General features: G+C 36.1%; 1 protein-coding gene across 1 annotated transcript in view; it reads right to left on the reverse strand.

The window, feature by feature from the left end:
* Window positions 1-26,293, reverse strand: part of LOC140159202 (uncharacterized) — a 30,968-nt gene extending 4,675 nt beyond the window's left edge. The window contains 10 exon segments of the mRNA XM_072182594.1: window positions 377-488; window positions 2,735-2,966; window positions 4,153-4,268; window positions 4,929-5,065; window positions 6,113-6,205; window positions 7,369-7,602; window positions 11,738-11,932; window positions 16,356-16,498; window positions 16,933-16,970; window positions 26,121-26,293. Coding sequence (XP_072038695.1) covers window positions 377-488; window positions 2,735-2,966; window positions 4,153-4,268; window positions 4,929-5,065; window positions 6,113-6,205; window positions 7,369-7,602; window positions 11,738-11,932; window positions 16,356-16,437 — 1,201 coding nt within the window. The 5' untranslated portion in view covers window positions 16,438-16,498; window positions 16,933-16,970; window positions 26,121-26,293.
* Between the last annotated feature and the right edge of the window lie 19 nt (window positions 26,294-26,312).

The following is a 26,312-nucleotide window of genomic DNA, read 5'->3' on the forward strand; positions in this document are numbered from 1 at the left end:
TGACTATTTTTGCATTTTTTTTTTCAAAAAATAATTACACACTGGTAACAAAAGTTATGTATATTATTGGGGCAAGGAATCCAATTACTACACTAAAACTTCAGTGACTCAAGACAAGCGGTTCAGTATATATGATAGGAAACGAGGTACATCCTAGCGGTACCTTATTTCTGATCATAAATAACAAACCGCTTGTTTTGGGTCACTGAAATTCCAGTGTAGTAATTGGATTCCTTGCCCCTATAATATACTTAACCTTTGTTACCACTGTGTTATTAGTTTTTGAGAAAAATGCAAAAATAGACACAAATTTAACGAGGGGTGTAGTATCCCCTTAAATAAAATAATTATCGCCCAACTTGAAAGAAAACTTTACCTTGTTGTTGGATAAAGTCCTCTTTATTTCTAACCCTTTCCATAGGCACCAGCGCTGAGAAATGTGCAGCATCATAGGTGAGCACTAGTGGTGTCTTTTGACACTGATGGACCTATAGGTACAACAGAAATAGTTTGATCACATTACATGTTTCCTACTTAGTACTATACTACAGAGATACCATCTGGTTTGTTAAAAAAGCAGAACTTTAATTAATATTGTGACAAAATAGTCAACAGTAATAAGCTTGCAATCACTTTTGTGTGGTTTCGTTCAAGTCCAGCTTGATCCATGGAGGCCAAAAGCGGCAAATTTGAAATTGAGATAAAGGTAAAAATATGGAGTAAAAAAAACAATAAAATACATAAGAAAATAGACATCACAAAACTTCATAACTTTAGAACCAAGTATGCTAGATCTTTGGAATTTTTCAGTATATGATAGCCTAATCTTTGTATACGGTAATAATTATAGTAATTCAATTTTCAAAAATGCCTCCTTTGGCCTCCATGGACCAGACTGTGTCACAATAAAGCTTCCTCACACACTCAAAAACCAAACCAAATCTGTTGTCATCTTCCTCCTCCAACCACAACCAGTACAATTTATTTTTACATTCTTTAAAACCATTTTTCAACTAGATTTGTTCAATTTCACTGTTTCAAATATGAAATTCAGTGACACGCTATCGCCGTTATTTGGTTCCCAGCACTATACATTGTTTGTGCTGTTTACCCTGACTGCTCATATCCAAACGTACCAGACTTGAGTCCTGTTTATCAGGTACAGTCTGTGTAGCTCATGGTTAGAGTGCTCGCCCCACAAGTGAGAGGTCTGGGGTTTAAGTCCCCGCACAGACATGTATGTCCGGAGTTTTTACTCTGGTTTATCTGTCTATGCACATTATTCAGGCCATCCAGAAAATGCCACTCTTGGCATGTGTTAGTGCGCCACCTATTGGTGAAACTGTTTCAACTCCTGGAACACAACAACGGCTGCCATGAACGATAGAGTGAATGTTATAGTAGTGTATATCCCTGCAAAATTGTAGTTAAATATTCATGTGGACATGAACAATTGTTGGTTTTCGATATATATTAAATTCTGTACATAATCTTACAATATTTGCTTAATTTTGTATGTGCCAGTTGGAAGGAAGCTTATTTTGATTGTTTGGGGTATTTTAATGGCTTAAGGGGGTACTACACCCCTGTCCAATTTTGTGCCTATTTTTGCTTTTTTCTCAAATATTATAGCCCATTGGTGACCATGGTGACAAGTAAGATATGTATATTATAGGGGCAAGGACTACAACTACTGCACTGGAAATTTTATTTCAGCACAGACAACAGTTGTGGAGTTACAGTCAAAAATGAGGGAAAACCAGTATTTGATCAATAAATCAATAACTACCTGCCTTGAGTTGCTGAATTTTCAGGGCAATATAGTTGTAGTCGTTGCCCCTACAACATGCATATCTTAATTGTCACCAATGCGCTATAATTTTTGAGAAAAATGCAAAAATAGGCACAAAATTGGCCAGGGGTGTAGTACCCCCTTAAACAAAGGGAACTAAATAGATGTTGTTGAGAAATAAAACAGCTATAACATACTTTTTGAATTTTGACATTTGCTTGGTTTGCTCTTGAAATATAAGAAATTTACAATAACACCTCATTTTCAAACCCTTCCACTGATTCAAATATTAATCAATGATCTATGTCTGGAGTACCAATCACTCACACATCAGATACTGAAATAATATTGGATGGCTGAGCATGATACCATAACATATAGGATGAGTCATAAAAATATCGGACGAGTCAGCGGCGAGTTCGATATTTGTATGATTTAATCCGATATGTTATGGTATCATGCGAAATAAGCCATCCAATATTATCATTATTAGGCTTTCTTAACTCCTAATAACCCTGAAAACATAATAATGTCTTTGATCGACATTTGATCGACATTTGATCGATTGAAAATGAGCCATTTTGTCAAGTGTCAAAATTTGAAAAGTAGAGCAGTTTTATTCCTCAACCACATCAACTATTAACTTGTGTTGGGTGTGGGCATTAAAGTACCCAACAATTTAAGTTTCCGACGACACAGTTCTTTCAGGGACACCCTGTACAAAGGGGACAAGGGTGTTAGTATTACAGAGATGCCACTTGGTGTTGACAAAATTTCCTGAAAAACATGGAAAAAATCTGAAAATGCACTTTTCCCTGTTGTTTTACATAGGAAGGGTAGGGCAAAAATTTCTTGAAATTTGTCAATTTTCTTTATAATTTCCTGAAATCAGGAAATTTCCTGAAGAGTGGCATCTCTGGTATTATGATTTGTCGCACCCACCTGACAATCCAATGGTAAGTAGATTCCACCGAATGGAATGGGTGCAAACGCCTCCCCATCTGCATCTCTTAACACAGTGTCTGACACGACCAGGATTGGCCTCTGAAGTATGTTGGCTAGAACAAACACATGGAACTCCTCTAAACTCTCATAAAGCGGATCTTCATCGTCGTCATAAGCAGGGGATAGTGCAGTGGGAGATTCAGGTTCTTCTGCTAGGGTATCGAGGGGGCTGAAAAAATTTGGTGCAATATAATCAATTACTTAACAAATATTATATATATTTTTAGGTCAATAACTGTTTATTTAATATTTGTTGAGAGAGAAATAGGAAATGATACATCTTGAGGGATAGTGCATTAGACAAGTCAACATCTCATGATACACAGAAAAAATCCCGCAATTTTTTTACTATTTTTATATCAAAATATTAACTAAACATGTTGGAAATATAAATACATCTACAATGTAGCTAGAAGGAAAATGAATCATACGAAAAATACACAAAGCGTATGTGTGCAAAAGCACTGCCTGCCGTAGTACTCTGTGTATTTTTCTAATAGCTTTTCTGATTGGCTGCTGTATGTGACCTGCTACCACGAAATGAGTGTACAGTCGCAAGTTGGGTGTTCTTTGTTTCACACGCACCTGTTCAAGCCAGTAGTATGTCTGTATGTCCTTTGTGAATGGGGACGCAATGGGTCATTCACAAAGGAACTGGCTTGTACAGGTGCCCTGCAAACAAAGAACATCAATTCAGTCAGCCAAGATGTCTAGAAACTACAAACTTGAGACTTCATTCTCATTTCCTGGTAGCACCAGCGTTCGAAATACGGCCGCTTAGCTGGCCATTGGCCTGTAACTTTTTGGCCTGGCCAGTAACTTTTCTGACTGGCATCTAGTTGCCGGCCCGGCTGGCCGTTAACTTTTTAAGGTCAAGCCCGGCTGGCCTGTAACTTTTTGAGGTATATTTCGAACACTGGGTAGCACATCACATGAAGGAGTGTATGAATGCTTTACAACACATGTAATATTAAATTTATAGTTTGCTTTTTAATTGCACAGATCGTCGGCTTCATCATAAAATGACTGATGTGAACAATCAGGTAAAATCCATAGTGAGGGTGATGAGATTTCACTAAAACCAATTTCACATAGTGGCAGATAACTTTTACAATCTATTACATAATGAGATGTATGATTTTACAACATTTTAATATTTTGCAAATAGCTTTCAAAAGTTCACTTTCAATAGTCATGTGAATTGAGTTTTCCCAATGTTCGTTTCTTGATAAATTTGCGATCGACATATGTCACTATGTGATACATTCTGATGTTCACATCCATCACTATATGAATGAGTTTAGGGGTATAAAATAGGTTTACATGAAATTAAGTTATGGTTAGGTCACACTTACGAAGCACCAGTTGTGGGAGGGGAGTTCTTGTTGGGTGTGCGAGGCTCAGCTGATGCTAACTTGAGTAAACTCTTCCACTCTTCATCCCACTCTTCTTCTGAGTATACCAATCCAGACTGCAATGTGAAAGTTTAAATGCAATAAAGAGTTTATTGAATATTAAAGTGACAGTTAAGCATTTCTGTTATTTATTACTTTTTTCTTTATTGAAGGTAAGACTGAAAAGGCTACACCTCCCACTCACTGTGTCATCAAGTTAGATATGCAGCAATGGGACAAATAACTTGAGTCAAAGACATTTTAGTGAAGATTACACAAATGAAATGCAGATGGACAGGACATCTGTCAAGAACACAAGAAAATCAAGAACACAAATTCAAATTAAGAAGTTAATTATATTTTTGACATGCTATTTTAAATGGAATTTTTCAAAGTGTCCATTTTGATTGGGGAGCATATACCCCCGGTAAACCACTGTCGTAATTGAAAAGGTCATGAAAACATGCATATTACCAACAAGAACAATGTCACAGTTTATACCAAGGAAGATACCATATTGACAATAAAAGAAGTATGCTCATTAACCGAGTCTGTACCTGTAGAAAACATGATACAGTTAAGAGCTCATATAAGAGCACCCTTTACATTCCCAAATAGGCTATTTCAGTTGAAAGCCCCTCACGGAGGACATGACCTTAATCTCCCACACACAGGGAAGAGATCAAGGTCATGTCTTCCATTATGTTACATATTTACATTGAGAAGACTCAACTGACCTCTTTATTGACTTGTGTCTGTTGCCATCTCCAGCGCCGTTTTAATCTCTGCATCCTTGGGCTGTTGGTGTTTTCTGTTAAGGCATGGCATAATGCTTTACGCAAGGTAAGCTGTCTATCGTGAAAACCCCACATACCTACGGAAAACAAGATAATGTACACTATATTAAATTTAATGGTTTCAATAACTACAAGCCACAGATTTATCAAGTGCAATTGCATAAGATCAATTAGTAGAGCTTCTAACCTGAGGCATTGTGCACTTTTTTAGTAGAAGGATGAAAGTTTCCACACATGAATTTCAAGATCCAATGTTGATTTTAAGACGTGGAGGCATTTTGGATTTGATCCCTGATGACCGCTAGAGGTCACAGAAGGTCATACAGGGGTCAAAAATTGAAATGCTCTGATCTTGTCAAAACACATACCAAATTACTTGTTTGATCACAGGGATTAAAACCAGTTTGTGCTATCTACAACCTATCGTTATGGAGTTATCGTACAAAAACCTTATTTTGGGGTAAAATGTTACTTTTTTGATTGTACATGCATGGGTAACAATTTCAACTTGGTCTGATTTTGACAAAAGTAGCGGCAAATTGTTCATAAAGCTGACATGAATCAGAAAACAAAGTTTTGCCTATAGATGTACTGTGTTCACCTACTGAGATGAGATGGCAATTCATCTTTGACTTCCATTGCACATAAGTAACAAGTAAAGTAAACAATTTAGAAGGCAAGTTCTAGACCATTTTTTAATTCTTATGTCAAGATGATCAATAAATTTGCCAAAATCGGTTAAGTTGAAATTATTACCACTGTACATTACAACCAAAAACTATTGCTGTTCAATTATCACACAAACACAAACTCAGTCCACCAGTACTTGTTTGCAAATAATGACATGAAGCAGTAGTGTTGGGAAACAAATTTTGAGCACAAAAAGGTGCCAACAGCGAATCAACATTGTTAGATAGATTTTAAACACAGTCCGCCAGCTAGCATATCATGGCCATATAAATATATATAAATATAAATATTTTGAAATATGTGCAACCTGTAGAACACACCACTTTTGAAGCTCAATGGGAAGTCCCCTTCAAACATTGAGTAACTGAAAGCCATGTTCCTTGATATGGATATACACTTGCTAGTTATTACAGACTTCTGACCTGAAGACTTACCTAATGAGGCTGCATGAAGGAGACAGTTACCATCTCCTGTTGTTGCCATTGGCCACAGTCTAGGACAAGCATTGGCCCACCAATTTAAACATGCTGTAGGGAAACAAACACATGGATTTGTCAATCAAAGAATCCTGGAAAAATCGAGACGGTTAATAAGGGAATGCTGTACTGATGAGTTAAAGCTAGTTAAAAGAATCATTTCAATATTTAAGGAATTCACTTTAAATACCACATTGTTTACATTTAGATCAAGCCCCCTCTATTGAGCACCCCAAGAATTAAAAAAAGTGACCGAAAATATGCAGAAATTTCCGAAAATTCACAAAATTGCATGGACAAAACCTATTCAACTCTCATCCAGGTCAGTGCCAAATTAAAGTAGAATGATCATTTAAGGTGAATCACATTCTTGCATAAAAACACTTACAGATGTAATGTCATATTTTCCAACAATACACTGTTTGCGCGGGCTCCGCCATCTTGGACTATAATCCGCAAGTGAGTTGTTTTTTGCAATTTCCTCCTAAATTTTCCTCAAAAGCTTTTTTCATTGTAAATTTTCCTCTAATAAACGCCCCCCCCATTTTTCAAAAAATTACACCAGTGAATGTGGCGTTTAATACAAACAATATGGTACATAGAGTCGAGGAAATCTGTAGAAATAATCCACTCATGGCTTCCTATATATCCATGGTCTTGTTTGTGGCACCCGATGGTCCATGGTTCTTAACCGGACAAAAGCAAACAACATTTCCCTTCATCGGTGTTAGGGTTAACATACATTGGTGTAATATTCACTAGTCCATATACTAAGGCAAAAAAAAAAAGATTGTTTGCTTTTCCTCCACCGACCGACCCTAATCTGGAAAATCTGGAAAAAAAAGTTTTTTCTTTTTGTTTTACTGTACAAATGAATACTGACCCTAATTTTGGAAATTCCAGAAAAAGTTTTTTTTTCTTGCAACATTTTTGACATTCTGAAAAGTTTTTTTTACATTTTCTACACACTTCTAAACTGTTTTAAAAACATGAATGAAGTGGTATACAGTAGAGAAACATCCCAATTAACAACTATGTGGGCTATTTATCAAGCTAAGTAAAGGCATACAGTCATGTTTTGGCTATGACCTTTGAAAAAAAAATTACAAAAAAAATTCTGACTGACCGACCCAATTCTGACAAAGTTGTGGAGGACAAGCAAACTATCTTTTTTTTGGGCATAATTGAACAGCAGTCAACTTATTAACACTTACTTGCGTTCTCCAGGCTGACCATTGTAGTCATTTCCAATAAATCCTTCTCAATGAAAGCCCTGAATTCAGTAGTATACATATCTAAATCTGGCAACACAAATGTGTACATGGGAGTCTCCACTAGATGATACCCAGTTGCCGGGTCATTTTCATCTTCCACAACTTCCTGCCTGGTAAGTCCTACTAACCTAGCATTAGCTTTAGAAATTCCTCGGACCAGTTTCTTCCTTGGAGCTGAAACAAAAGATAAAATGATATACATGTATATGGTCAAATTATAATGTAACATGCTGGATAACGTAAAATGTATGTGCACTAATAAAGTATAGAGGCACTATGCTGTTAATAAATTTAAATAATAAATACATTTTGGATTTATATAGCGCATTTTTCCAGAGGACCAGCGAATCATCAGATCGCATCAACTAGGCCCGGTTGCAGCCGAACCCAGCGAAGACCTATCTGCACTTAGATTGTAACATCAACTAATTATCTGTACAGCTCCCCAAATTCATTTGGGTGGAAGGAAGATTTTTGATAACCAAACTAATCACCAATTTTGAAAGTAGGAGGAAACTGGAGCTCCAAGAGAAAACCTGGAAGAGCAAGCATGGATTGAGATAAACCAAGTGCACATACAGTCCTTGGGCACGGCCCAGGACCGCAGTGGTGTAAGGCGAGGGAACATCTGCTGTGACAACTTGATCTCCCAGCTTTAGATTTAGACATAACAGAACAATCAGAAGGTATGTGATGAGGGACAACCAACTGTGAGCAACTTAACTATTTAGCAAATATATACTATACAGTCTGTCCACATAGAAGTACAAAGTAAAGAGACCTCGGAAACGGGAGGTATGAGAATAGTTATTTCAGTGCAATGCTTCTTTGGCGCGCCAACTACTGCGCGATTTGTACTTGCCGAGCGCACTACGCTCTTTACGTGTCGCATCGCGTTCGCGTGTGACGCAAAGCATCGACCTCCGATGCCACAAATTTGGTTTGTTCTTCTATGTGGATAGACTGTAGCACTATAATAACTAGTCAAACATCAGTATCACTGACCATTCATGATTCCAACATATTACGATCCACTCAAGTTAGACAAAGTAAACTAGTATGCCAGCAATGGACACAATATCTACTGGTACAAATAATCAGCCAATTAATTATACTAGGCCTTCAAAAACAAGGCCTATTTATAAACAAACCGATACATATCCCTCTGATTCATTATGTGCAAATTGCGGTGTTAATTTGCAGTGCATTAATTAATGTAATCTGTCACATAACAATCATTAAGGACACACTACACATTACTTAACTCACAAAATATAAATTGAATTACAACAATATGATTACCTAGGACATACACCTGATGATCAAAGCAAAAAACATGTGACATCTCATCTCTCTTGTTATATGATCTCCAATTTACAACAATTTCACAGCATTATTTGTCACCCCTTCTCTCAACGAGAATCCATTTTTGACACATGATAACATACATACATTGTACACATTTAGATTCTTAATGTCATGATAGAAACTAAAATCCATGCAGTGTGCTCATATGACACTCCTTTTGTCATTTGAATGCAGCAAGGTTATAGAAACATAGATAGCTGCTGTTTGTCTGAAATGCACAATTGTAAAAGTGGAAATTTTTGCGGTAGATTAATTTTCGCACTTTTCACGCTCAACATAGCTACCGCAAAAATAAATAAGCGAAATGTTCTTTTAATGTATAGGACAGGTCTATGTAAGAAGACTCAAAATAGGGAAATTAAAAACAAGCAACATAGTTCAAAGTTGGCAAAGCGTGAAAAATTACACACACAAAAATTACCACTTTTACAGTATAACTCTAAAAATACTAAGGGACCGTTCACAAACACTTGTAAGGGGGGCCTGATGCAAAAAGGGGGGCCCTGAAAATGTTTGACCCTCCTAAGGGAGGGCCCTGAAAAAAATGGCCACAAATTTTCCTGGAAAAATTGAGTTTATATGCTTTTCTATGGGGTTGACCCATAATTTTCATGTCAAAAAGGGGGGGGGCCTGAAATTTTCGAGGTCTGTAAAGGGGGGGAGGGCCTAGTGTTTGTGAACGGTCCCTAACCATCCAAACTTTCAGCTGATGTACGTGCCTATAACTTTGAAGGCACACTTTAAAACTACTTAAGAAATTGCAAGGTAATACTGCAGCAATGCTCATTTGGAAACAGAAATCCCCACCTCTCTCCTTCTCCCCTTGGGTGTACATGTACATGTATATAAGCTAGAATTTTCAGTGAGCCAGAGGGTAGAGGCACACAACTTTAATTTTGGTAAAGGTGTATGGCATGGAACTCCAAGTTTTGGAAACCAAGACCTAATTTTCAGAAAATTTCTGGTGAAATAGGTGCTTCTGAACTAAAATTATGACATATATTTGAACTAAAAGTGGGCAAAAATACAGGTTTGTGGAGCTATGAAATTGCACATTTTCCCGAAGAGCTATAAATTTGAGCGTCTTACTCAAAGTGGGCTGGAGTGATCCCCTAACTGGGGGTCTATGGAACTGCCAGGAGCCTGAAATGGGGCCCTTGACAGCTGCAAATACCCATACTACCTTTTTGTGTCAGTGTCTCCCCCCAACACCCTCCCCCATGATTGACTTAGACAATAGATTTTTGTTGCAAGTATCTCTAAATATCTCTTGAACAAAAACTAGCAACAAACATCACTGAAAAGTCTATTGATACAGGAGATGATAACATTAGGATATGGTACCAAAAGCAACATCTCATAGCATCAACTTCTCTTACAAAATTTTTTCCATCACTGGTAGCCATTTTTTCTTGTCTCTTGTGTTAAATTGTATATAACTTATGTGTAAACTTATTTTGAGGTTTGCAGGGGGCACTGCGCCTTTTGGCGACAGTGCTTTCCTGTGCTTTTCAGTGCTCCCTGGCAGCTCAGGAGGCCTCCTTTATGTTTTTTTTTCTGCTTTTGATGTTTGTTGTCAAATGAATAAAATAAAAAAAATAAAAAATAAAAAATAAATAAAAAATATTAAAAAAATAAAAAAAAATAAATAAAATAAAATAAAATAAAATAAAATAAAATAAAATAAAATAAAATAAAATAAAATAAAATAAAATAAAATAAAATAAAATAAAATAAAATAAAATAAAATAAAATAAAATAAAAAAATAAAAATAAAAATAAAAATAAAAATAAAAATAAAAAAAAAAAAAAAAAAAAAAAAAAAAATAAAAATAAAAATAAAAATAAAAATAAAAATAAAAATAAAATAAAAATAAAAATAAAAATAAAATTTTATTTTTGTTTTCAAAAGCTTCCCTCCTCCAAATAAAAACAATAGGTCTCACCATGGCCCTGATTCAGTAACAAATCTATCCAGAACTGATCCATCCCTGAATCCATTGGCTAGTGGTCCACAAATGAATCACCTTTAAAGTTGCATTAATCATTTATACAAATGCACAAAAGACTGAAGTCATACAAGTTTTTGTGGTCAGTTAACTGAAAATGATGGGTAAAACTAAAGCCATGATTTCTCTGTGTTACAAAACTTAAAATCCGTGTTACAAATTGGATGATTTCCGTGATTTTCCGTTTTCTACAATAAAGCACCGAAAAGTTAAAACAAGTTACACAGTTTTTCACTATTTTGTGGCATTTTCAAATTTCAGTGAGCAAACCCTGAATTCTGTGAATTTGTCCGTTTTTCCGTATTACGGAGAAATCATGGCTTTAGGTAAAACTTTTAAAGTGAAATGGCACAGAGCTGAACATCTCTCATGAAATGCATGATGCTATCTGGTACAGTGTAGCTATAATACATGTAATTAAATTGGTGATGTACTAATGCAATGTATGCATATGTACATTATACATGTACATAATTAAATACATTTATGTAGCAGCTATTCCAATTCTGACAGATAAACATATTCATAAGTTCCCAAAATTACACCAGCTGGTAAAACAATATATTTTTGCTTTTGTTCTTTTTTCAAGCTGTTTAATCATTTAACGATTCTGATGGACACATTAATAGGGTGAAAATAATTAAAATAGGGATGGCAGTCCAAAATAGATCGTCAGAAGATCTATACGGGTAGTGAACACCACTACAAAGCGCAGTAACTGGAATTGAACTGTTCATGTGAGACCTTTTTTTTTTTATCATTTTACAAGTTGACCTCAAATGACAGTGCATTTTTTTACTTGTCACTGAGGTGGGTTTTTTTCGCTCACCAGTGGGCAAAGTGTTGACCTCCCATCCCCGCCCTAGAAATCAAATGGTTCACCCCTAAAACAATAGTATATGAGAATTTGGCTCCAAGCCACTAATAATTACCTCCAGGTGATCTTGATCCATTGCTATTCACCGCAGGCATGCCCAGTAGATTCTTGTCTCCATCAGCCATTGTAGGGGTACTCATTGAATGTGCTACTGGTGTCTTTGCTGGCATGGGTGATGTCATCGGCGTGGCCCCTATGTCCTGGAGTTGTTTGAAATCTTGCATAGCTAAATCCCAATTCCAATGCTGACCTGTTTCGAAAATGGGAAAAAAATGGAAAAAACAGTTTACAAAATTTGTTTTCAAAATGGTAATTCCAGTCACAGAAACATACCAAAAATAGTGGAAACAAATAAAATAGGAAAATACATGTGTGTTCTATCCATATTTCTTTTTCCAGCACATGCGATACACCCAAAGGTATTTGTTACCTTTTTACCATTGCCTATGCTATAATACCTTCTAAAGTAGATTATTTGATCCTATCTACAGACGAATCCAACAAGCCAAGTGATGGTCAGAATTCATTTGGCCATTACTGGGTCCCCTCCAAACAAAACTGGTGTTGTGACTGCCCTACTGGGTGGATTAAAACCGCTTAAAAATTTATGTTATATTGTATTGTGTTGTAAACTTTCATCATTCTTCTGTCTCTGTGTAACACGGGTGATGGAATGCAGTTTAAAATCCCCACAAAAGCTGCATGATTTCACATTTCAGGTGGGATAGACCCAGCAGGAACCCAGCTATGGCTGGCATTGAGGTGTAGGAAAGCGTGAAATTGGATTCGTCTATAGCAATCATGAAGGCCTAAGGGGCTTTGCAATAATTATGTGTACCCTCGGGGTGGTGAATTCTCAAATGAACTGCCAAAAATCGCTTGCTCCCCCCCTTTGGCCATGCCAAAAACCTTTGCCCCCCCTTTTCGATGTGCCAAAAAACCTTTACCTATAATTAATTAATTATTGCACCACCCCTAACAGATTTAGTATGTCTCAAAGCTGTCATGTGCCTTGGTTTTGTCATGAAATTTTGTCTCAGATAAATTGACCACTTTAATTTTTCCCTATATTTTTTTTTTAAATATACCCCCCCCAAAAAAAAACCATTTATTTGTTGGTAGAAATGGTAGAAATGTGTGATTATTTATAACAATTTTGTAAAAAGTAGAAAATGTTTGTTGCCATAACAACAACCCTTTGGCATTTTAAGGCTTACACATTAAATCAATCCAGATCTGTCTTTTTCGTCACTATAAAAATTGTGTCTTGCTTGGGCAATGTAATGGTACATCATGGGGTATAGCTTGGGATGAACATGCATGGCTTGTAAATGGCTAAATGACTCTATCACTGAGTAGACTTATCTTTTGGCCAACTTTGTCAGAAATGTCATGGCCCTGAGTTGCCAGATTGTTGCCACATTAAGGGGTATGAAAGTTTGGACAGTATTTATTGTGGGACATTAGAGCACATCAGACATATCAATTGCATTCTGAATCTGAAGAATGTCCTTCTGATATCAAATAATTTTGATTTTTTGAAATTAGCAATGTAATACACATTTTATGGCAAATCATTAAAATTGATATTTTTGATATTTAACAGTACTTGAAGTAAACTTTACAAATCTGATTATTTATACTTAAAGTGTATGTAGGTGGGATGAAAAGCCGACGATCAATTGAAAAATTTGACCTTTCGTATTGAAGATATGGATTATTTTTCCCAAAACACCAAAAAATAGGTCTTTTTGGGAAAAAATCCATATCTTCAATATAAAAGGTCAAAATTTTCAATTGATCGTTTTTTCCTCCCAGCTACATACACTTTAAGAATATATCATTAGATTTATAAAATTTATTTCGAGGACTGTTATATATCAAAAATTTGAAAAATATCAAATTTTAATAATTTGTCATAAAATTTGTATTATATTGTGAATTTCAAAATTATTATTAGATATCAGAAAGACATGCTTCGTATTCAGAATGCAATTCGATATGTCTGAGGTGCTCTCATGTCCCACAAAAAATACTGTTGAAACACCATAAACGCTCATTCTAGATCCCTTAAAATTAAAAAGCAGTAGTCTCAAAAAGTACAAATTTAATTTGAATGTTCATGTGAAACCATCAGCACTAGGTGTGTTAGAATTTGTTCATGTATTCATATTAAGTACCTGTACATTAATTTATTCTTGTAAGTTGGTTTGGACTTTGGACAACAGATCCAGCTTTTACAGCGGGTTTTAAAACTTAATTCTGTACATTTTGTTACTCACCACTTCATACATGCAGATGAAGTTGTAGGTGGAGGTCAATAAATATTAAACGAAGTGTGTGAAATTCAGTACTGGAAATAATTAGGGTTGTCCAGTTGAAATCCATACACCCCTATGGAAGCCATGACCTTAATCTTCCACACAGGGAGTGTGAATTTTAAATGGGTTTGACCGGTTCCTGAATGGGTGAATCTGTTTGAAATCTACACTCTCTGTGTGAAAAATTAAGGTTATGTCATATAGGGAGAATGGAATTTAACTGGAATTGCTAAAAACAAACTAATAATGAGACAGGTCATTCAAATCAATTCAACAACTCTTCCTAGATACCTTAAACAGGAGCCAACTGTTGTTATTGTTAAACGGTATTAAAATGAATCCACACTTTTAAAGTAGCACATACGCGAATGCAAGTTCATTCATGCCTGGAACTTGTGTGTGTACACAAGTTTGAGTTGCCAGAAGAAAATTAAAAGAAAATTATATTAAAGCAGCAAAAAAAAACCAGTTTATTTACCTAAAACTTTAAAAAAGCATAGCTCACACTAGTTTTTTTGCAAAATGTTTGAGAGTCTTATGAGATACAAACCTTTAATTTTTCTTGACCTACAATGTACATGTAATTTCTTCGAAAATAAAGTTACCATACATGGACATACATGTTTTTACCATTTTTGCAGTGCAAAAATGGTACATGTTTTTACCATTTTCGATGCATTCTTGACGGCTCAGAGAGTGATACTACAAAAACATCTATTAAGTGATGCATGTTGCTTATAATTAACTTTTTTCATCATACTGAATTGCTGGACCTTTAAAATCAAAATTTATCATAGAAAATTGGAAAACAAAACAAATATGGACCAACTCCAGACAACAATATCGTTGCTGGTAGGGACAAGAACCAGTGTTCGAAATAAGTACTTATCCTCTTGTCCAAAAATCACTGGGGACAAACAAATTGAGCTATCTACTTATCCCCTGGACAACCACTATATTTTACTTCCAAAAATATAACACATTTTGGGGACAACCAAAATGCTTTGAGGACAAGCAGAATTTGTACTTTAGTTGTCCTCAGGACAACCTCCAAATTTTTCTTATTTCAGACACTGACAAGAACCAAAAAAAAAAATATTTGATACAGCCAATGTTTGTTAGATATATACAAATACACTGACACATAAAGATGACTCATCTTGCCATAAGGTCTCCATTCAGACAATCTAAATATGACTAAACAATGGGAAACTATGTCAAATACTCCTACGACCTGACATTTGTGGGCAAGCTGAAATCAGTACAAGTCAGAGCAAGATTTTTTGACCTACAGCAAGTCATCTTTTGTAAACAGCCCAATACCACACCTAAATCACGCTGTTGGGATCACTGATTACTGCAACACAGAAAAATGTTAATGTAAGCTGCCCCTGACATGTATGACACATAGTTCTTTTGAGAGCTCAAGTAAAAAATACATATTTTTTGATAATGCAGAGCTCAAATGCTTTTGTGTGAATGAAACTTAAAGGTGAATTTGTGATCTCTTTCCAGTGAAGACTGTTTGTTTGTGACTTTCTTTTATTACTAATCACACGTTGTTGTTTTGATTTTTTAAGTTTTTTAAGTTAAATTTGAGCAATCCTTAAAACAACCTGATTCTGCATAGAATTTCTTCCCATTTGGCATCTGTTTCTCTGTGCCACCTCACATTTCCTTGAGCCCAAGCTAGTTTTTAATAATTTGCCATAAAATTTGTATGTATATCACAAATTTCAAAAAATCAAAATCATATTTGATATCAGAAGAACATTCCTCGTATTCAGATTAAACATGTCTGATGTGCTCTCAGGTTCCACAAAAAATACTGTGCAAACATTGCTATCCATTTCCTTAACTAACCTTAAAGCCATAATGTGTGATTTGCTTCACAGCGACGCCCTCAATTTTACTCGGATTTCTACTTTGTGCATAATTATAATGCCCAGTGGTGTACTAAAATTCCACGTAAAAGACTAAGCCTGAAGTGCTTTAATAACAGTAAAACTTTTTATATTAAAACCGGGTCGACCCGGTTTTATTCAGAGTTCATCGATCAACTGCTTGCTAACATCTCCCGTGGATGTCAGCTTATGTGTAGGCCCCCTACACTGTACTTATGTATACACACGTCGAGCGCGATGCTCCATGCAGTATTACATGTTATGATCGGCGAGCGTAGTACACACATTGTAGGCGCTGGAATGAAATCGCAATTTTCTTCGTTATACCTCATTTGTTTGACTCGAAATTAAAAGAAGATAATGAGATCAGTGAAAACAAACATTTAAATAGGAATCTATTCTTTATGCAAATCACACATTATTGCTTTAATATATCTAGCACACTTACCTTCCAGTAAGTCCTGTGCCAATCCAGGATCTGTCTTTGTGACAGATATGAATTGGGACAGCATATTATTGGAAGAAGCCATCTCTCAACATGTACCTTGCTGGGCTGCGTTGAATACTTGACGCTTTTTTATAAGCACCATTCTATAGGATGATTTTCAAAGAAAAACAAAACAATGAAAAATTAATACTTGTTGTAGAAGTTACCGTAGTGATGTAATAGGATTAATTACATACCAACATTCGGGTTTACACTATTTTTAATGTATTGCCCTGCACTAGACATTATGGTGTTCCTCTGCAATTGGACATAGATTATCAAAGAACAGGGATAAAGACCAGGATCGTAATTCTATAGAATTTTCACATCATGCTGATCACTAGCATCTGTGAGATTGGCATCTTTGAAAAAGGCGATATCGTTGTCAATCTATTTACATACACAGGTAATCATTGACCGTGACGCATTCTATCACAAGCGCACTCACACTGTGAAGCGATAGTAAGCGCGAGTAGTTGGGCTGCTAATAAGGTATCAGAAACCAGGTAAAAGCAATCGATTTTTATATGAAACATACCGTAAATTCCAATTCCAAGGCCCACAGACATGTTAAACCTGCAAAAACAACGAGAATCAACATGAATACAAAATAATAAACAAAATTTTTATCAAAAATTTGTAAAAATAAACAATTTTTTTGCCTTTCCAAAAATCAAACAGGCTAAAATAGGACGACCAATAACAGAAGTGCGAATCACAATCTGTGCAAATAAGGTAGCGCGCATTCCAAATATGGTGGCCAGTGCACGAGCAGTTTGTTTGACGCACAAATATGGCGCTCGCTAAGGTTACTAATATTTACCCTGGAACAATTACGTATTTGCGGTCAATTGAGAGATCTAAATAATGACCTCAATTTGCGTTCTTGTTTTTACAATTTATAATAAAATATGATTGGATTACACACATCGCGTACAATGTATATTCATGAGGTTATGAATAATTTGCTATAAAATGACATGGTTTGACGAAAAATTAAAACTGCCTTTTTGTACCAAAAATTGTGGGTCAACCGTGTTGTCAATAGTCTTACTCCCGTCGGCCCGGCCATGCACTATACGTGTATGTATGTCAACTTGTTGCCATGCTCTCAGTCCGGGTTGTTCCATCCATTGCACTTACCCATTTCTCACCTCCCTGTTAAACATGTTTTAAGGGGACACCCTCACAAAATCTATTAGTAGGGCTTTTGCAGTTCCAGCCAATTTTCTCTGCATAGAAAACACCTTTGGCATTGCTTAAGGGTTGGTCTGAACCATGGAATTATATGGAAAACATTTTAGCCTTTTAACTTCTAAATTGTTGATCTAAAGTTTATAAAAGTATACATATTTTGAATAGAAATACCTTACGAATCCAGTGGTGACGTCAGATTAATGCTCAATTTTGGAGAAAATCATCAAAAACCATGATTTTCACCCAAAAATTTACGTAAACCGTAACTAATTATTTTTTCAGTAAAAAATTTTTTCTTATTGATTTTCAAAAACTAGGTATGAAAATCTAGGATCCGTTTTTTTTTTTTTTTTGAATTTTGACCATCTTTTAGAAATATTCAATAAAAATGGTTGAAATTTGACAGTTTCAGCCTAATTTAGGCAATACTGGTGTATATTTTTGATTTTTTACGGAAATTTAAAAAAAATGAAAAAACGGCTCCCAGAGGAAAAGGAGCTGTACACGAAAAGACCAAAATTTTACCTTTATTTTCTATAATGAATCTGTTAGCTTTAACGAAAAATTGAAAACATGAAAATTAACACGTTTTAAAATGCCGTTTTGTATCAAAAGTGGCAGTAGACAGCAATCAAACAACTCATGTTTTCAAATGTGATCATCTTGAATCCTGCAATTCACGCAGCTGGTATTCGCAATTAAGATACAACTTCCGCGCATGTTTTACGAAAATCCAAGCAATATTTTCCATAAAAAGAGTAATAATTGGTCGTCAAGCCGTATGAAATTCCTGGCCGGCCATGTTTTCGATCATGTTTTGTTGTGAGGCTCCGTTATGTACCGTACTCCTATAGATCTGCATGTTAAACGGCCAAAATAACCAGTACTGGTAGTTTTTTTTCACCTTACTGTGTAATTTCAGCTCAAAATGGACAAAAACCTTTCCCGATAAGGCGATAATACTATTTCAGCATTTTGAGTACAGTATGGTAGAATAACAAATAACAAACAGCACACCCCCCTGATTTTGCATTTTCTCAAAAAATAAATTCAAGACAAGTGGTTCATATGTTACGAAATGAGGTACATTGTACACATTCTAGCGGTAGGGGAGATTGGGGTTAGTTGGAACACGGGGTAAGTTGAAACATTGTATTTTTTTTTCTGACACAAAAAATTAATTTGGTAAAATACTGGCACCTAGTAATATGTATTAGTAAGGGTCATCCACCAAATTAGCAACAGCACAGATGCCCCACCAGTGTTGGCTTGGGAAAGGAATATCTGTTTTTTGACTTACTGACTAATTTTTATACCCCTCAGAAAAGATGCGTTATCTCCATGTTGTTTGAAGATTCAGGGGATTATTTTTTTAGTATCATAAGCACTAGTAGTAAGTCCCAGAATAATGTTAAATAAAAGTTTTATTGTATTTCTATTTTGTGTAATGAACTTTGAAATATAAAAATAGGCATCGGGGTTAGTTGAAACTTTTGAGGTGGGGTTAGTTGACACATGAAAATCGCATAGAAAAATATGGTTAAAAATTTGACTTTTTAAAAATTTGTAACAGGTTTACCATATCTTCAATATTGCTTTAATATGGTTAAAAAGCAATAATACAAGCAAAAAGTGCACACAGAAAGTACATTTTATAATATTTTAGGCTTCTCATATTTTGGTCCATGGCGACACTCGTCACCTTGTGTCCAACATATTGACCCGCACTCCCACATATTTATTTATTCATTTTTTCACACTGATTGTATGTTAAAGGGTGCCTTCAAGGGAAGTATAACCCTAACAACACAATAATAATTATTTTGAAATTTTTACAAGCCGTGTTTCAACTAACCCCACCCTATGTTTCAACTTACCCCAGGGGTGGGGTTAGTTGAAACACTTTTTTTCAAATTTTCAAATTGGATTATATGAATAATCATAAGCAGGTCCAATAAAGTTTAAAGCTGTATTTGTAGCATGTATGTATATGTTTAATATACACCAATACGCGATAATGAAAACGCGTAAAAAGGGTCGTTTTTCGTGGGTAGGCACGATACGCGCGTATCGCGTTTAGGGTGTCAAAAACATGAAAAATTGGAAAAAGGGTAGCAAAATTGCAATTTCTAAATACGCGGAAATGAGACTTAGGGGATGAAATTTGATGTTAGGAATGAAATCCCTGTTTAGGATGTCGTTTAGCCAAGGGTTAAATCCTTGTTTAGGGTGCTTTTCAAAAGTTGATTATCGCGGATGGTGTACAGGCTACAATGGGGGAGTGACCCCGGGAGTAGGGCCTAACTGGATTCCTTGCCCTAGGCTGTATACATAACTTTTGTTACCCCGGTACCAGTGTGTTATCATTTTTTGAGAAAAATTCTAAAATAGTCACAAACTTATCAGGGGTGTACATGTAGTACCATCTTAAGGAAATTGTATTAAGGCTTTAAAATTGTAATTATTGGGAGTTTATTCCCCTGATAAGAAATTGAATTTTTTGAATTGTTTCACAGAGAGGCGTTTATTTTATGACATGTTTTGTGATTTCACCAGGCCGCCCAGTGCAATAGAGTTCACTTCGGCTTCATCAGACCCATGCCTTCGAGACCAGTTGTCAAGCTGAATTTATATACTCGATCACTGCATCACCACGTGAAATCACCTCTCGAAAACGCGAGCACGCTGACTGGCTTCCAAGTAGTTTTGTAAACCAATCAGGTTAGACGTACGTTGCTGGCGGGGTCCCATTATGAAAAGGCAGTCGCGTTCATAGATTGGCTGACGATCGCAATGAATGTTTTCTGCAACCAATCACAAAACAGGTTATATATGGCACCCGTTGGAAATTTTGCACACATCCATGACGTCATGCCCCGGTGCCATGCGGCTTCGCTTTTCTGCAAATGCGAACGAGTGGTATAAAGTCAGCTTCACAGCTGTGATTTATGAAGCGTATCTGACATTTCTTAATTTTTTTTAAATTTTGTGAGTAGGCCTAGTTGAAGTTAGTGAGTTTGAGGTTTCGTAAGTTATGTACAAGCTAAAAGTGACAGGCCGTCCTCGAAGAATGTCGACTGTATGCGCGAATTTGGCGAGACTGGATATCATATAGTTCTACTTGACAGCTTTTTAATCCCTATTCATGATGTGAATCACGCTATTGTGGACCATCCTTCTTATATAGTGTCTGACCGATCAGGTCCTTATCTGAATCGGCCGATTGACCGATCAATTCCCTCTTTGATCTGCCGATTCGATCACCGATTACCAATTCCCCAATTGTAAACAATGGCTGCCATCACCGTGAGTAAATTTCACCCGTATGTTGAAAGGGTACTTGTACATATACGATACGCAAAGTATTACCATATAATTATGTATGCTCTGAGCACAAAAACACACTCCGTATTCATTTAAAATACCGGTACTTAATTTGACCATGATTATTATCAGTTCAATTTACCTTTTCCCCCTGATGTCCGAATCCGTCGAATCATTCGATCGATCGCCCCATTTTAATATTGTGTTTACGTTCAAGTCAGTGTGAGTTTTGCACACGGCCCGTAGCTCTCTCCCATCTGCCATGCATGTGTTTAACCCGGAAGCACAGCACTGTGACCCGGAAGTAAGAACTACGTAGTTCTTACTTCCGGGTCACAGTGCTGTGCTTCCGGTTAAACACGTGCATGTCAGATTGAGAGAGCTACGGGCCGTGCAAACTCACACTGACTTGAAATATGATTATAGGTTTATCGCCTACAAAGCTTGTTCTTTTGCTAAATTTCGCTTGATTTAACTAGTTAATTTCGAAGAAATACATGTATACCAATAAATGAATACTTGTTAAGCTTCAACAATTACTTTCATGATATTGGGTGATCGGTGCATTACATCGGCGGATGAAGGAAAAATCGGCCGATGCAGATCACTACCGATAAGCTAATAATCGGCCCGATTCGGAAGCTACCGATCAGATCGGTCAGTCTCTATTCTTATACTTGAGTGTTTGGACAAGCGGAACAGTCTTTTGTCTAGCTCTGTTTGTAAACAGACGAGGAGGTCAAGGCTCCTGCTAGCCTTCAAAAACTCTACGTCCGATCGGACGCACAACTGTAAAACCTGGTCGGGAAATGTGCGTACCACAAAATTTTTGTGCGTCCGTACATGTATGTTCATGTGTTGGGCAACAGGGAATACAATTTTACAAAGCCCCCGATTGCCGGTATTGCATCGCAGTTTGATGCAAATATTTGACTATTTCCTTTCAGATTCCTGATGAGATTTTAAAGATTTATGTAAATATTATTGTCAATAACAAATTATGTGAATGCATACTGGCTGCCAATGTACGATAGTTTAGAAAGTTGTATTTTTGCTCTCGTGTTTTTGCAAAAGCTTATGACGTCTCGCGTGCTACCGTAAGAATTTTCATTCATTGACTCGAATGGTTGACTGGTGACCCGGAAGTGTTGCAAAATGGGAGTGGTTAAATGTGAAAGGTCAATAACTCGTTTACTGATTGGTCCATTGGTTATGAATATTAATTAAGCTTTATTAGGAGAATTAGGAGTGATCAGTCAACATAATTTTCGCAATATTTATGATGATGAAGTTGGTAAGCTTATAATCACTCATTTTGGGGCTGAATCAACTTGCATCCGACTGGAAGCAACGGGTTGATGAAATTTGTTGAACATTGCGTCCAGCAATACAAAAATGCGTCTGGACGCAAGAATTCGCATCCAGCGGGAGCCTTGGAGGGGTTCAAAATTGTCATCCTCGCCAAATAGGAAAGACAGCGACAGCGTATTATAGTAAGTAGGTACGGTATCCAAGGCAAACCTTAGTTAACACATTTGCTAGTCAGCGAAATTCGCCGAGACCGGGGCCCAAACACATTTGCATATTTACATAGAAATTTGAATTTTTTTCGAGAATAGGCGGTGAAGGAAACCTACATAAATATGTTTTCTATACTTCACTTGACCCAAATATATGATTTTTTATGGTGATAATCAAAGTCGCACATGGAATTTTAGAGGATTTTGATAGTAGTTCCATTAAAAAAAGCTGCTATCGCCATGAGACTAAGATCTAGAAACACCCCTAAATGCCGTTTTGGGGAATTTTGCTAGCAGAATCTTTTTGATGAAAGTCAATCTTTGACAAGAGGTAACTTTGTTACGGAAAGTGCTATGACAAAAATGTTTTCAGTTTTGGCTTTCTTTACTCAATGGCTTTAATTTGATATGTAAAATGATGCAGTTTGATGGCAAATTTGAATTCACCTAGCATACCTATAGTAAGGCACTTAGTACGAGGAACCCATATACCGTAGTACATGTAGCTCTGCACAACGGTATGGGATGAAGTGTATACAAAAAGCTAGTGCAACGTTGCACTAAAAAATACAAGGCTCCTGTAGCTAAAATAGTTGCATGTTTGTCATCTATATAAATAAAAGGAAGTCGCTAAATCTGTGCGCGAATAGACTCAGAGATGATTTCACTTTCAGCTCTGATTTATTAAATACATTGATCGGGTACATATTGCCATTAAACCATCTGAGGTTCATTTTGCAAAAATTGATGGTAACTAAGAGAATAACATAAAAACTGTCGTGTTGCTATGCAAAATCGCATGCAGTGGCATTGTGGGTAATAAGGACAGTGTGAACCGCGTAATAATATTTCCATTAAAAAACCATACGCAGAGCAACATTGCCCTGTTTTCTGCCAACTGCGAGGTGGCCAAGAAATGATTCAGGCTATCTAGATGCACAACATCGCGTACTTTAAGAATGAACTTACGAGCTTTTCGCCCCTACGCAGAGCTACGCACCCCATTTTCCGCCACTGCACCGAAGTTGGCAGCCAAGAGATTAAGGCTACGTCGCGTGAATTGTATTATTTATTGTAGGCCTATAATGAATCGTCGTTTAGTTTTACAGCCACATTCATACGGGAGATTGAGGAATATGTGATACGGGGAACGCATTGCACTTTATTTGGTTGAAAACGGTCAAGACCAAGAATTGGCCTGAAAATCAGTGAAAATATGGTTAAAACCGGGTTTTTCCGGGATTTTTGTTGTCAAAACTCAGTGGTAACGCTTGCGTGCCGTAACTAACTGGCAACAGGGGTTGGCGTTAGTACGTCGGCGCGCTGAGCAATGTGACGCGCACGTCACGGGTGCATAATATGCTCCACTTTACGTTGTTACGTGTTAATATGCACAGACCAACTTTCCGTGCCAGAGAAATAGAAAGAAAAGAAAGGAAGACAAAACTGAAAAGGTAGGCCTATGGATGGGTCGGGTTGTGGATTATATGCATGGTACTGGATTCGGTTAAGAGATTACCCGCCAAGATGATAAAAATCGTGAGGATACGAGAGGAAAGAAGGAAGCTAAAAATGAAATGAATGAATGAATGAATGAATGAATGAATGAATGAATGAATGAATGAATGAATGAATGAATGAATGAATGAATGAATGAATAAATAAATAAATAAATAAATAAATAAATAAATAAATAAATAAATACATAAATAAATACATAAATAAATAAATAAATAAATAACAATAAATAAATAAATAAATAAATAACGTAAAAAACCCTAAAATAATGAGAACAGAATTAAATAGATAAAATTCAAACGGGAAATCACAAGCTAAGCAGGAAATATGAAAAATGGGAACAAAATGTAGAAAAAAAGCCAAAACTAAAAGGAAAAATGTAAGAAATGGTAGATTTATAAAATAATGCATGGGAACGGGACTCAATAAATGAATAACATGGAAACGGAAATCACGAGCAAAGCAGCATGGGAACAAAATAGACCTATGCAAAAGAAACTGAAGAGAAAGAAAGGAGCTAAATGAATAGAAAAAAAGAAGAAGACAAAAAAGGTAGGCCTACGGGTAGGCCTATTATACAGGTTATGATTACAGTAACTAAATGAAACGGGAGCAAACTAAAGAGGGAAAGAAAGAAACTAATCGGGAAAATTAAGGGAAAAAAGAAGTTAAAATTAGAAACTAATCACGAAAAATAAGAAAAATAAATAACAACTGAAGGAAGCGGGAAATCACAAGCTAAGCAGCTGATAAAAATGAAGCTATAAAGGGAAACGATATAAGGATAGATTTAGAAAATAATGGGAATGGGGTTAGGCCTAGATAGATAAATAACATGGAAACGGAAAATCACAAGCTAAATAGCATTTTGTTTTAATGGAAACAAACTAGGCCCTTGCAGAATAAACTGAAAAGAAAATGGAAATGCAAGAAGGGACAGGTTTAGAAAAATAAAATTTACCTTTCAATGATTCTACCTTTTCAGTAATTCCTCCTGTTTTAGTGATCGCTCCCATTTACTCATCTAGCGGGGACCCGCGCGAAGCGCGGGTATCCCGCTAGTAATATTAATTACACAGCTTCTTGTACTTCTTAAACTCTTAATATGCTTGTAATTGTAATTAATACCCCATTAGGCCCTTCGCACTTGATTATTAGTTTCCTGTTTAAGATTTTGAAAAAGGGACGAGGTGACTTTTAATTATTAATTATTAATTATCTTTTATTTTCTTTATTTAATTTGAACTATTACAAGCAGCTATTGACTCGTTTTGACTAGAGCGGGCATTTAATTATTTCACAACAATATTTGATTTTATAAACAAGTGAAGGTGGAGTTGTACTCTTTGTTCATTCATCATTATTGTTGATATTATTAAAGTCAGAAAATGGAAAGTAGAAGTAGTTGAAAGTTATTTTAAAGGAGAAAACTAGAAATAAAAATAAAATAATTAATTATTTTGAGATTTTCAATTTTGGATGCGGGCGGTAAACAGGAAACTAATAATCAAGTGCGAAGGGCCTTATTTATCCAGAATAAATAAAAATTCATTAACACATGATCCACATCGGCACACCAAAACTGAGATGGCACTTCAGTGCAAACTTAGATAGGGCAGCACCAATACGAAAATGTCATACCGATAAATAAAATGATGTGTCTGTTTTGCCCGTTATTTAAGTTTGTGTTGCGAACTATAATATTTACAGTAATTTCTTGGCCAAACTGGAACACTATAAACGCTAGTGGCTCCGCGATAAACACACGCGAATATAGCGTGGTACAGAAGAAAGCATACACACGCCTTACATTGCGTACACGCTTAGTACGCTACATGGACGCAACGCGAATGTTCCAGTTTGGCCAAGAAATTACTGTAAATATTTATATTATAGTAAGGCACTACTGTTCAGTTGCTCTTAATAGTCTTATCATATGCATACAATGGTTGGCTACATGCTTACATGCTTATGATAAACTCAAATTAAAACATTACTCCAACTTGTGTAAGCATGGCATAATGGTAGGCCAAGTCAGTATACATGATGTTGTAAGTTTTAGTCATGCAAACTATATAATTATGCTAGTAGTTCAATCTCAGAGTCTGACACTTTCCGGGAGACTTTCACTGACTTCCGAGTTAGTTTCTCTTAATTTTAAGCTTACCTTACCAAGTGCGTTTCATCAAATAAGGGGCGAATCGTGTCCTTTGGTACTTTTATAATTATCGGCATAGCTGTGTTTCACTTTATAGAAAGGTCTGGCGCCGCAAAGCCACGCAGGAATTACAAGTAAAAAAGTTTTTGGTCTTTCCTATACCGTGAAAGTTGAAGTAGACCTCTATCATGTCTATCGAGA

Source organism: Amphiura filiformis, chromosome 8 (assembly GCF_039555335.1).
Source record: "Amphiura filiformis chromosome 8, Afil_fr2py, whole genome shotgun sequence".
Lineage (NCBI taxonomy): Eukaryota > Metazoa > Echinodermata > Ophiuroidea > Amphilepidida > Amphiuridae > Amphiura > Amphiura filiformis.